Genomic DNA, 14,200 nt, shown 5'->3' with positions numbered 1-14,200 from the left:
TCAACCAGTTAGGGAGAATTTTCCACTTTCCCCTGTGCCCGACCAGTGTCTCCGCCGACCGCAACTCCACCTCAACTGGGCAGTGATCCGAGACTGCCCTAGGCAGGTACCTCACACCTCCTTCACCATTGAATCCATCATCTCATTTCCCTAAGCCTTGTCTATTCTAGACAGGGTGCTGTGTGCTGGTGAATAACATGAGTAACCCCTTTCCCCAATATGTCTCACCCTCCACAAATCAACTAACCCAATCTCCTGTGTATATGTGCCAAATGGGGTGACATGACTGTGTCCTATTTTGAGTGTTCTTGTTTTTGTCCCAGAAGTCATCATATGTGTTATTGAGATCCCCAATAATCAAGAGGCATACCTCCCCTACGACCAGTCAGTTCCATCACTTCTCTGATTTTCCTACTTGAATATGGGGGCGGGATATACATGGCGACAACACACAAAAGCACCCCAAACATCTTACATATCACCACCACATATTGTCCATCCGCATCAACATGCACTTCCATTTCCTCATAGCTTGTCCCCATGGGAACTAAGACCGACACCCCCCTTGAGTACGTAGAGAAGGTGGAGTGATAAGCCTTCTGTATCCAATTCCTTTTCAACATATCCACTCTCTCTCGCACTAAGTGCGTCTCAAGTAAACATATCAACGAAGCCCTCTGGTCTCGAACATACTGCAGGACATCCGCCCTCCTTGTCCTATCAGCCAAACCTCTTACATTCCTGCTCAGAACTTTAATCTGAACCCCCATAACATCACTTAAATATACTGTACATCAACCCCTCCCTTCCATACAAGCAGTCTACCGGACCCTCCCCCCCTTTTCCCTCCCAAAACTATAGTATCTTCCTCTCATCGAGAGCGGGGCTCCTCTGCCCAATACACACACACTCTCTTTGTTCGACTTTCCCCTCCCGCCACCATCGAAACCACAACTCTATACATTAGTGCAAATCTACTAAAACATGCCACATTAAAGAGAAATTACATTGCGTCACCGCAGCACTCCATGTCAGAACTCCACCTCCTCTCAAACTGTATATAACAACATCAAAAAGAGCCTGTACATACAGACTGAACATTCCAAAATCTGCCAACAATGCCAAAAGGGAGCATGTAACAAGAAGACTCATCTCTCCCAATCTAGGCATGAAAAACAGCTCACACCCGAATTAGCACAGGTGCTCAGACCCCTTTAACATGTAACTTTTTAGCATTAATATCCATCCACTGGGTCGCATCCTCTGGTGAAAGAAAAAATTGGACTTTTTCAAAGGCTACCACTCGCAACCTCGCCGGGAACATCATGGAGTACTGCACCCCCAGGTCTCTCAAACGTCTCTTGACCCCAGTAAACTTCATTCTCTGCTTTTGGACCGCAGCTGAATAATCCGGATAAATGGCAATCCTCTGTCCGTCGACAGTTAGATCCTCCACTTCTCTGGCTCTTCTGAGAATAATGTCTCTGTCCCTGTAGTTCAGTATTTTAGCAAGCATAGTACGGGGGTTAGCACCCGGGGCAGGGGGCTGCGGAGGGACCCTGTAAGCCCTTTCCACGGCAAAAGCTTTTGTCAGCATCTCAGCTCCAATCTTCTCCCTCAGCGAACATTCAATAAACTCAGTGGGATTTCTCCCTTCTGTTTTTTCTGGCAGACCCACAATACGGAGGTTATTCCTTCTAGACCTGTTCTCCAGGTCCTCATTTTTTACAGTCAGTTCTGACAGTGCCTGACCAAACTTTTTCTCCGCTTTTTGCAGCTTTACTACATGGTCTTCTGCAGTGCTCACCCTCTCCTCTACTGCACCCATGCACTTATCCACCTTCTGCAGAGCTTTATTTATGTGAGCTATTTCACCTTTCACCTCCTGCAGGGTCTGCTTACATGAGGAGACCAAATTGAAAACATCCCTCAGGGTTGGCTCCCCTCCTGATCTCTCTTCATTCTGGGCCTCTGACACCATGGCCATATCGCTTCCCCCTGCCCCCATCTGTACCTCGGTCTCATCTTCCGAAGACACTTCCTCCTCCTCTTTATCTGCTCCATCTCCTCCTGATGTTTCTGCCTCCTCCACCGCTTCCACCCGTGCAAACTGCTGGAGCTTTGCAGCGGCCGCCATGCACTTCTGACATGCGGCGTTAGCTTTTGCAGCGTCCTCCCTGGCCGCAGCGCCATCTTGGATTGCTCCTGCCTCTCCTCCACCCACATCTCGCTGTCTCCTCCTGGTCATTTCTCCCTCTGCGGACCACCCGACTTGCACTCCTCTGGTCCTGGGACCTCCAGACAGCAGTCAGCACTTGATTTAGGGAAGGCAATAAAACCTGCACAGGATTAATCTTTCAATGGCAGCGGGAGCTCTCTCCTGATCGTCCTCTCACATGGCCAGCTAGGACACGCCCCCCTGTTTATATTGATTATCCTGTTATCAACCCGGCTTGTATATCAGTCCTGCCTGACCTCTCCACTCCTGACCTCAGCTTTGTACTCAGATCCTGTGCTGCTTACCCAGACCTTGGACCGTGTGACTATACCTCTGTCTCACCATCCAGTACCAAGTACCCGTGCCTCTGACCCTCCGGTCAGCTGCTGCAGTCTCAGGGACTGTCCTGGAGTGGCACCTGGTGTCCTACTGGCAGCCCAGTCTCACCATCTGAGGCCCTAGTGAAGACCAAGTAGACACAGTTACGCCCCTCTAGGGTAAGCCCGGCCCGTGGCGCAGTGGGTCCACACCCACCAGTGTTACAGCTAGCTAGAAAAGCTACTGAATGAATGCTTATCACTTACAGCAACTGACTGCAAAAGGGTCTGCATTTAGAAATAGCACAAAATCAATATAGTACAAGAATTATTACAAAGAATTTTGGCGCAGTTTTCACTTCTATAGCACTACTATGCATGTACTAGGTATACATAGGATTAATGGATATTAATCAGAGTTACGGCTAAGGTCAATAAAGATTGGTACTTACTTGGAAAGGGATACCCCTCCGGCTTTGCCAATCATCTCTTCATGGTGTAGCACCGCATCATTCCAAGGTATCGTGAGGAATTTCAGTAATGTTTTCATCCACCTTTCTGGATGTAAAACTAACTGTTCATAATGCACCATCATACACCTGTCGTAGCCCACCTCAATACACTGATTGTACATTGTCTCTATAGCACGGTTCCATTTGGTTAAGCAATCTCTATAGCTATTCAAATCAAAGCCAGCAATAGTAACTTTCCTAGAAATCATCGAGTGCACAGAAGCACGTCCATCTCTTACCATCAAGACAAATTTGGCATTGGGAAATATTTTGGCTAAATAAGATAGTGACTTTAAAGCAAATGGGTCTTTGTTACACAAGTACGGTGCAGGTTCTCCATGTTTAACTATTATTTCCAGTAAAAAAGCCTGCATGGCTGCATCTAGTACTTCATCTGTGACACCAGCCTCATCCAGGCGGATTTTCTCTTTGCTAGATCGGGCCCACATTTGTTTGACAGCTAAAATTCGTGGAATAACTCTTGTCTCTTCTCCACATCGAATTTCAGGATGGGCATCGAGCATGGCACGCATTAGGGTAGTTCCACTGCGAGGTACTCCTCCAATAAATATTAATGGCATGTCCTTGTTATATGCAAAACTAGAGTTTGCTCTTTGCTCAGTTCTTAGTGTTGCTTTAATGCTTTCCATTTTGACAGGCTGACTGCGCTCCTCTATTCGGTGGTGGCACTCCATTGCGTGTTGACCCAAGTAGAACACAGTCACTGAGCTTATTACAAGGCAGGCCAGCAGCAAGTTTTGCTTTAGTTTTCCAATCATTTTGACAACCATGCCTCCTCAACTGAGGCAGATGGAATCGTTGCTGATGTATTTACAGTGTCGTGCCAAATAGATTATACTCCAAAAAGGTGAGCGCCATCTGCTTTATCTGCAAAACCAAAAGTAAACTCAAATCAATTACTATAGACGAAACAGAGAATATCTGGCCAGATGACAATCCATGGGATGCAGCCAAACGTCAATTAAAGACTACAATAAAAATAAAACTACCATTTGGGAATAGAGTCGACAAAACAGACTGAAGCAATTGTAATAAACCTAAGTCCAATCCGTGAGATATAGTCTGTATCAGTAATGAAATAAGTAGGAAAGAAAGAGACACTTTGTTATTGAGTTAGTAATACTTGATCTTAGCAGCCTAGTAAATGGCACGGAAGCGTAAAACACTTAAATATAGAACCTATAGTCACTATTATTCATGTAAGACATGTCAATGACACATATAATAGTTTCATTGGGAGCTTGACATGCAGTTTTTCTCCACTCTTACTTGGTTAAATAATTGTCTCGGCGGTAACTCACTGTGTTCGCCGCTCTGCTTATCCTCATGTCTGACTGCAGCACCGAGTCCATGCACCACTTCCAACTCTGCTACGTATCCCTGATGTCTCCCACATGGCTATATGGAGCAGTGGCCAGATTCTGCAGGAATTGAACCCTGCTGTGTCCTCCAGGTATTAATTTCCCCAGCCAATCATCAACTAGCAGGTGCTATATCAGGCAGCTCTACCCTCCATACCTTTGACTGAGCTTAGGTTCCAGTTTGCTGTTAACATCTGGTTCCCATTCAAGGTGTTTACTTGTTTATCCCACTAATTACTGCTTGTCTTCTCATCCTGTATGTACTCTGCGCTTCTGACCTCGGCTACATATCCTAAACCTGTGTGTGCTGCCTTCCCTGACCCTGGACCAGCTGACTATGCTTCTGTCTCTCCCCTCCTGTAGCTTGTATACCTGCTCTGACCCATGGGTCAGATGCTGCAGGTCCAGACACTAACCTGGAGTGGTACCTGGTGGCTATCCTGCGGCCCAAGCCTTACCTCACCATCAGAGGTGCTAGTGAAGACTAGGTAGCCATGCCCCTCCAGGGTAAGCCTGGCCTGTGGTGCATTGGGTCCACACCCACCAGAATTACAATGAGTAGAGATAACCGTGCATGGGCAGTCATCTGACCATGAAATGTAGTACAAAAAAAAGCTTTAGTTTTACATATGTGAGGGTCCTAACAGCAGTTCAAAGCTACTGTTTGATTCAGCGTTTTATGTAAAAAAACGTTATGTTTGGAACTTTTAGTATTTTGCATTTTTCACACTGGTCACTTTGTCTGAAATTTGGTGCATACCACTTGTCCTTTTTAACAGTCACACGGACACAGCCAGCTGTAGACAGGGTCTGACGTATTCACTTATACAGAAGAATTTTCAAGGCATGCTCAGATCTGGGCTAAAAAACATTGTGAAATTTGTATGAGAGGTTGAGCTTGGACCATATGAGTAGGAGTCTAGTATTGCTCCTTATGACCTTGTAGAAAATTTCAGGATATCTGTGGTTTGTTTACTTAATATGGAAAACTGAAACAAAACAGGATTCTCAAAACACAAGAAATACATTAACATAAAACCTAATTTAAACAATAGGTCATTTTCCTTCTGATGACACATTAAACCCTTTTATTATCTGCAAATGAAAACGTGCACAGCATAAATTCTGATATATCTACGTAAAAATTGTGATATGAGCTAAAAAGTGACAAAAGACTAAAAAGTAGACCATAATTAATAAAAGCGTGATAAACATATCTTACCTAAAACTGACACCATATTCAGTTCCATATTATTTTATAAACATCAGTTTATACAGTTCTACAGACATGGTATCCAAGACTGACCAAAGGACTCCGTAGACGATGACAGAGGACATATCCGGATCTGACAGGCAGAGCGAGCAGTGAGTCAGCTCCTCAATGCATTGGGTTTACGTATTAATATCACAAAGTAGAGGCAGGAACCATTGCTCCAGAGCACGATTCTATTATCATGTAGTGACGCACATTGACAGTATTTATAGATTCTTCCACTGTGGAGAAGGTCAGCATATAATGATTAAGACCAATCATGGCTAATGAGTAGCCTCTTTCTGGCTATTAAGGAAGCCACAATTGATTTTTAGATAGAAGCAGAAATTAGAGGGAATCACTGTGTTTACTATACTAACAATATTTTGGATTACTTTCAAGTCCTTTGTACATACAAGTCATCATTCTTCCAGAGAGACAAGGACACCCGTCCCTCCTTAACTGTTCTACCATGAAAACTATGGCTAGGTAAATGTAGGATTTGGTAAGAGCCGCAGACGATCACCATAACTTACCACTACAGACGCCAAGACAATAGGCAATTACATGAGACTTATAGCTGTTTGGGTTCTGGATATTTGTTGTTGTACACTCGCAAATTCTGTATACAGAAAAAAACAAAATATTGCTAAAAAAAAAAAAAAAAAAAAAAAAGCTACTGCTGTCCTAAGGAAAGCAAATGTTTACAGAGATAATGAGTACTTAATGAGACTTCTGGTACATGAGACATGGCATTTCTCACCATGGTTCAGTAATATATATATATATATATATATATATATATATATATATATATATATATATATATACATATATATACACACACACACACGACTTATATCTGTCTGTAACCGAAATCGCGGGTCGCTGACTGGTCGCGGCCGCCAGGCCCCCACCAGGCCGCAACCAATCACCGACAGGCGCAGCTGTTTGTAACGGTTAGCTGCGCTTGCGGCAGGCGCAGTCGGGCGCATCGCTCAATCGAGCGCAGGCCTTAATCTGTAAAAAGAGAATTAAAAAAAAGGTTATTCTCACCTTCTGACAGCCTCCTGTCTTGTTTGCACGCGCCCGGCCTCACGTTCCCAGTAATGCTTTGCGGCTTAGACCGCTGATGACATCACTCTCGCGAGAGCGAGAAAGACCGACGTCACTCTCACGAGAGCGAGAAAGAAGACCGACGTCATCAGCGGTCTAAGCCGCAAAGAATAACCTTTTTTTAATTTTTTTTACATGCTAGAGGGCCGCGACGCTGATTGGTCGTGGCTACATGGAAAGGGGGGTGAGGGGACCATGAAAACCAGGATTGTGGGGTGAGGGGACCATGCATACCGGGATTGGGGGGTGAGGGGACCATGCATACCGGGATTGAGGGGTGAGGGGACCATGCATACCGGGATTGGGGGGTGAGGGGACCATGCATACCAGGATTGGGGGGTGAGGGGACCATGCATACCAGGAAAGTGGCGGGTGAGGAGACCATACATACCAGGAAAGTGGCGGGTGAGGAGACCATGCATACCAGGAAAGTGGCGGGTGAGGATACCATGCATACCAGGAAAGTGGCGGGTGAGGATACCATGCATACCAGGAAAGTGGCGGGTGAGGATACCATGCATACCAGGAAAGTGGGGGGTGAGGATACCATGCATACCAGGATTGGGGGGTGAGGGGACCATGCATATCAGGAAAGGGGGGTGAGGGTGAGCATACATACCAGGATTGGGGTGTGAGAGGACCATGCATACCAGCAAAGGGGGGTGAGGGGACCATGCATACCAGCAAAGGGGGGTGAGGATACCATGCATACCAGGAAAGTGGCGGGTGAGGATACCATGCATACCAGGATTGGGGAGTGAGGGGACCATGCATACCAGGAAAGGGGGGTGACGGTGAGCATACATACCAGGATTGTGGTGTGAGAGGACCATGCATACCAGCAAAGGGGGGTGAGGGGACCATGCATACCAGCAAAGGGGGGTGAGGATACCATGCATACCAGGAAAGTGGCGGGTGAGGATACCATGCATACCAGGAAAGTGGGGGGTGAGGATACCATGCATACCAGGATTGGGGTGTGAGAGGACCATGCATACCAGCAAAGGGGGTGAGGGGACCATGCATACCAGCAAAGGGGGGTGAGGGGACCATGCATACCAGCAAAGGGGGGTGAGGGGACCATGCATACGAAGAAAGGGGGGTTAGGGGACCATGCATACCAGGATAGGGGGGTGAGAGGACCATGCATACCAGGACTGGGGGGTGAGGGGCCCATGCATACACCAAAAGGGGGGTAAGAGGACCATGCATACCAGGATTGGGGTGTGAGGGGACCATGCATACCAGGATAGGGGGTGAGGAGACCATGCATACCAGGATTGGGGGGTGAGGGGACCATGCATATCAGGAAAGGGGGGTGAGGGGACCATGCATACCAGGAAAGGGGGGTGATGGTGAGCATACATACCAGGATTGGGGTGTGAGAGGGCCATGCATACCAGTAAAGGGGGGTGAGGGGACCATGCATACCAAGAAAGGGGGGTTAGGGGCAGGGCTGTGGAGTCGGAGTCGTGGAGTCGGTGCTCATTTTGGTGGAGTCGGTATAAAATGGACCGACTCCGACTCCTAAAATATATAATAAATTGGGTACAGTAGTTCAATGCAGAATGTGCTGAATATTTTTTCATAGGAATTTGGGAAAGATATGAAATGTCCTATAAATGACTGTTCTATTCCTGATCTAAGGCTACATTCACACACAGCGTTTTTCTTGCGTTTTTTGAGGATACGTTTTTCAGTTGCAAAAGCAGATCAGCTTTTTAAAAAACCGCATCACCTGAAAGGTTTTTGAGCTCATAGATAATGTTTTCAATAGCAAAAGCAGATTAGAAATCTGCTCTATCTATATATCCATTTATCCATATCATATCTGTACCAAAAAGAATGAAAGCCGGATAGCACCCAGACTACGGTATTTTTTTTTTTAGCACCAGTCAGGTACACCTCATAGCTGCCCAAAAGGACGCCCAGGACAGGCATTGCTCGTCTTCAGTAACATCAACATCAACTGATAGTTAGAATAAATAGACTGCATTCATCACCACATCTTCTTAAGGTGCAGGCTTTATTTTCAAGTGTAGGGGTGTGAAGTATGAGGTTCTGTAGCAGCTGAGGTGTGCAGTATGAAATTCTGCGGAACAGTATGAGATTCTCCCCCCCCCCAGGTTTGATCCTGGCTACGCCCATAGTGTGAATGTAGCCTGAGGATCTAGGCTTTATCTTAGCCGAGACAAGTCATAGTGTGTGTGTGTGTGTGTGTGTGTGTGTGTGTGTGTGTGTGTGTGTGTGTGTGTGTATATATATATATATATATATATATATATATATATATATATATATATATATATATATATATATATATACATATATACACTCACTGGCCACTTTATTAGGTACACCTGTCCAACTGTGTGTTAAGACTTAATTTCTAATCAGCCAATCACATGGCGGCAACTCAGTGCATTTAGGCATGTAGACATGGTCAAGACAATCTCCTGCAGTTCAAACCGAGCATCAGTATGGGGAAGAAAGGTGATTTGAGTGCCTCTGAACGTGGCATGATTGTTGGTGCCAGAAGGGCTGGTCTGAGAATTTCAGAAACTGCTGATCTACTGGGATTTTCACGCACAACCATCTCTAGGGTTTACAGAGAATGGTCCGAAAAAGAAAAAAAATCCAGTGAGCGGCAGTTCTGTGGCCGGAAATGCCATGTTGATGCCAGAGGTCAGAGGAGAATGGGCAGACTGGTTCGAGCTGATAGAAAGGCAACAGTGACTCAAATTGCCACCCGTTACAACCAAGGTAGGCAGAAGAGCATCTCTGAACGCACAGTGCGTCGAACTTTGAGGCAGATGGGCTACAGCAGCAGAAGACCACACTGGGTACCACTCCTCTCAGCTAAGAACAGGAAACTGAGGCTACAATTTGCACAAGCTCATCGAAATTGGACAGTAGAAGATTGGAAAAACGTTGCCTGGTCTGATGAGTCTCGATTTCTGCTGCGACATTCGGATGGTAGGGTCAGAATTTGGCGTAAACAACATGAAAGCATGGATCCATCCTGCCTTGTATCAACGGTTCAGGCTGGTGGTGGTGGTGTCATGGTGTGGGGAATTTTTTCTGGGCACTCTTTGGGCCCCTTGGTACCAATTGAGCATCGTTGCAACGCCACAGCCTACCTGAGTATTGTTGCTGACCATGTCCATCCCTTTATGACCACAATGTACCCAACATCTGATGGCTACTTTCAGCAGGATAATGCGCCATGTCATAAAGCTCGAATCATCTCAGATTGGTTTCTTGAACATGACAATGAGTTTACTGTACTCAAATGGCCTCCTCAGTCACCAGATCTCAATCCAATAGAGCATCTTTGGGATGTGGTGGAACGGGAGATTCGCATCAGGGATGTGCAGCCGACAAATCTGCGCCAACTGTGTGATGCCATCATGTCAATATGGTCCAAAATCTCTGAGGAATGCTTCCAGCACCTTGTTGAATCTCTGCCACGAAGAATTGAGGCAGTTCTGAAGGCAAAAGGGGGTCCAACCCCTTACTAGCATGGTGTACCTAATAAAGTGGCCAGTGAGTGTATATATATATATATATATATATATATATATACACACACACACACACACACACACACACACACACACACATATACATACATACATATACACACACACAGTACAGACCAAAAGTTTGGACACACCTTCTCAATCAAAGCGTTTTCTTTATTTTCATGACTATGAAAATTGTAGATTCACTCTGAAGGCATCAAAACTATGAATTAACACATGTGGAATTATATAATTAACAAAAAAGTGTAAAACAACTGAAAATACTGTGTCTTATATTCTAGGTTCTTCAAAGTAGCCACCTTTTGCTTTGATTTCTGCTTTGCACACTCTTGGCATTCTCTTGATGAGCTTCAAGAGGTAGTCACCGGAAATGGTCTTCACTTCACAGGTGTGCCCTGTCAGGTTTAATAAGTGGGATTTCTTGCCTTATAAATGAGGTTGGGACCATCAGTTGTGTTGTGCAGAAGTCTGGTGGATACACAGGTGATAGTCCTACTGAATAGACTATTAGAATTTGTATTATGGCAAGAAAAAAGCAGCTGAGTAAAGAAAAACGAGTGGCCATCATTACTTTAAGAAATGAAGGTTAGTCAGTCCGAAAAATTGGGAAAACTTTGAAAGTGTCCCCAAGTGCATTGGCAAAAACCATCAAGCGCTACAAAGAAACTGGCTCACATGAGGACCGCCCCAGGAAAGGAAGACCAAGAGTCACCTCTGCTGCGGAGGATAAGTTCATCCTAGTCACCAGCCTCAGAAATCGCAGGTTAACAGCAGCTCAGAATAGAGACCAGGTCAATGCCACACAGAGTTCTAGCAGCAGACACATCTCTACAACAACTGTTAAGAGGAGACTTTGTGCAGCAGGCCTTCATAGTAAAATAGCTGCTAGGAAACCACTGCTAAGGACAGGCAACAAGCAGAAGAGACTTGTTTGGGCTAAAGAACACAAGGAATGGACATTAGACCAGTGGAAATCTGTGCTTTGGTCTGATGAGTCCAAATTTGAGATCTTTGGTTCCAACCACCATGTCTTTGTGCGACGCAGAAAAGGTGAACGGATGGACTCTACATGCCTGGTTCCCATCGTGAAGCATGGAGGAGGAGGTGTGATGGTGTGGGGGTGCTTTGCTGGTGACACTGTTGGGGATTTATTCAAAATTGAAGGCATACTGAACCAGCATGGCTACCACAGCATCTTGCAGCGGCATGCTATTCCAGCCGCTTTGTGTTTAGTTGGACCATCATTTATTCTTCAACAGGACAATGGCCTCAAACACACCTCCAGGCTGTGTAAGGGCTATTTGACCAAGAAGGAGAGTGATGGGGTGCTACGCCAGATAACCTGGCCTCCACAGTCACCAGACCTGAACCCAATCGAGATGGTTTGGGGTGAGCTGGACCGCAGAGCGAAGGCAAAAGGGCCAACAAGTGCTAAGCATCTCTGGGAACTCCTTCAAGACTGTTGGAAGACCATTTCTGGTGACTACCACTTGATGCTCATCAAGAGAATGCCAAGAGTGTGCAAAGCAGCAATCAAAGCAAAAGGTGGCTACTTTGAAGAATCTAGAATATAAGACATATTTTCAGTTGTTTCACACTTTAATTATATAATTCCACATGTGTTAATTTATTGTTTTGATGCCTTCAGAATGAATCTACAATTTTCATAGTCATGAAAATAAAGAAAACTCTTTGAATGAGAAGGTGTGTCCAAACTTTGGTCTGTACCGTATACATGTACATGTATACAGTGTATTACATATTTACAATTTATTAGAGTTTTGTGTTCTAAAGTTGTATTCCAATAAATAGATATTATGTTCTATCTAAATATCTTGATTATTGGATCATAGAAATGATTAAATGTCTGATGTTCACGAACTTCACATTGTACTACAATAAATTTTTCACTTAAACATAAGCAATATATGTGGGAGTCGAAGTCGGTGTAAGGGAAATTGAGGAGTCGGAGTCGCAGGTTTGGCTTACCGACTCCACAGCCCTGGTTAGGGGACCATGCATACCAGGATAGGGGGGTGAGGGGACCATGCATACCAGGATTGGGGGGTGAGAGGACCATGCATACCAGGACTGGGGGGTTAGGGGACCATACATACCCCGAAAGGGGGTGTAAGAGGATCAAACATACCAGGATTGGGGGGTGAGGGGACCATGCATATCAGGAAAGGGGGGTGAGGGGACCATGCATACCAGGATAGGGGGTGAGGAGACCATGTATACCAGGATTGGGGGTGAGGGGACCATGCATACCAGGAAAGGGGGATGACGGTGAGCATACATAACAGGACTGGGGTGTGAAATGACCATGCATACCAGCAAAGGGGGGTGAGGGGACCATGCATACCAAGAAAGGGGGGGTGATTGGACCATGCATACCAGGATAGGGGGGTGAGGGGACCATGCATACCAGGATTGGGTGGTGAGAGGACCATGCATACCAGGATTGGGGGGTGAAGGGACCATGCATATCCCGAAAGGGGGGTAAGAGGACCATGCCATGCATACCAGGAAAGAGGCGAGAGGACCATGCATACCAGGATTGGGGGGTGAGAGGACCATGCATTCCAGGATTGGGGGTCAGGGGACCATGCATACCAGGATAGGGGGTTGAGGGGTAGCATGCATATCAGGATTGGGGGTGAGAGAACCATACATATCAGGATTGGGGGTGAGAGAACCATACATATCAGGATTGGGGGTGAGAGAACCATACATATCAGGATTGGGGGGTGCATTATTATTAAATCTTCAAAAATAAACTGCATATATATTCTAGAATACCTGATGCGTTAGAATCGGGCCACCATTAGTTTATCAGAAGACTGCATACAAAATACAGCAATATTTGTATTTGCCACATGCATGTCAATAATCAAACCGCTAGACAATACTATCCTTCTATTAGCATCCTTCTAATGTAGCCAAAGCTACACTACTTGACTCCTCATCCTTTTCTCCCATTCTCTGTATTGTGTACAATTTTGCCACTGCCAACATGTTCTCTCTATTGTCTACTCTCCAGGCATGATCTCCATTCTGCTAAGGATCTTGTAATGTATAGAGCAGAGTCTCTATGTATCCCATGTGATGTACACAGCTGTCTCAGTGTATCCTATGTGACATTCAGTAGTCTCAGTTTATCACGAGATGTACAAAGCAGTGTCTCAGTATCCCATGTAAATAGCAGTGTCTCAGTGTTTCCTATGTGATGTATACAGCTGTCTCAGTGTATCCTATGTGATGTATTTAGTAGTCTCTGTGTATCAGATGAGATGTACAAAGCAGAGTCTCAGTTTATCATATGTGCTATACAGATCACACATGATACACACATGATACATTGAGACTTCTACACTAGCAAACAAAAAGGTAGCAATGTTTTTAATATTTGACTTTCGGGCTTCATATCTCACCATCCACTACGGCTTCGAACGTGAGACTACCATCATTTTATAGACAATCATCTTGGCTATCTCATACATAAATTTCAGTTGCAACTACTTTGCCTATGATTAGTTATGCAGATTCTTGTCATTATTATTATTATTATTTATTGTTATAGCGCCATTTATTCCATGGCGCTTTACATGTAAGGAGGGGTATACATAAAAAAAAGTACAATAATGTTAAACAATACAAGTCATAACTGGTACAGGAGGAGAGAGGACCCTACCCGCGAAGGCTCACAATCTACAAGGGATGGGTGAAAATACAGTAGGCGAGGGTAGAGCTGGTCATGCATCGGTTTGGTCGATCGGTGGTTACTGCAAGTTATAGGCTTGTCGGAAGAGGTGGGTCTTCAGGCTCTTTTTGAAGGTTTCGACGGTAGGTGAGGGT

General features: G+C 45.2%; 1 protein-coding gene across 5 annotated transcripts in view; it reads right to left on the bottom strand.

Moving 5' to 3' along the window:
• TPST1 (tyrosylprotein sulfotransferase 1) overlaps positions 1–14,200 on the bottom strand; it is a 182,630-nt gene that overhangs the window by 77,487 nt on the left and 90,943 nt on the right. For all 5 annotated transcript variants that reach the window (XM_073558932.1, XM_073558933.1, XM_073558929.1 and 2 more), the window contains exon 2: positions 2,988–3,935. In XM_073558932.1, coding sequence (XP_073415033.1) covers positions 2,988–3,838 — 851 coding nt within the window. In that variant the 5' untranslated portion in view covers positions 3,839–3,935. The remainder of the gene's footprint in view (positions 1–2,987; positions 3,936–14,200) is intronic.

The sequence above is a fragment of the Dendrobates tinctorius genome, unplaced genomic scaffold, assembly GCF_039654945.1.
Source record: "Dendrobates tinctorius isolate UK_male_01 unplaced genomic scaffold, ASM3965494v1 ptg000263l, whole genome shotgun sequence".
NCBI lineage: Eukaryota > Metazoa > Chordata > Amphibia > Anura > Dendrobatidae > Dendrobates > Dendrobates tinctorius.
Note: the sequence above shows the minus strand (reverse complement) of the source record. Positions and strands in the feature narration are given on the sequence as shown.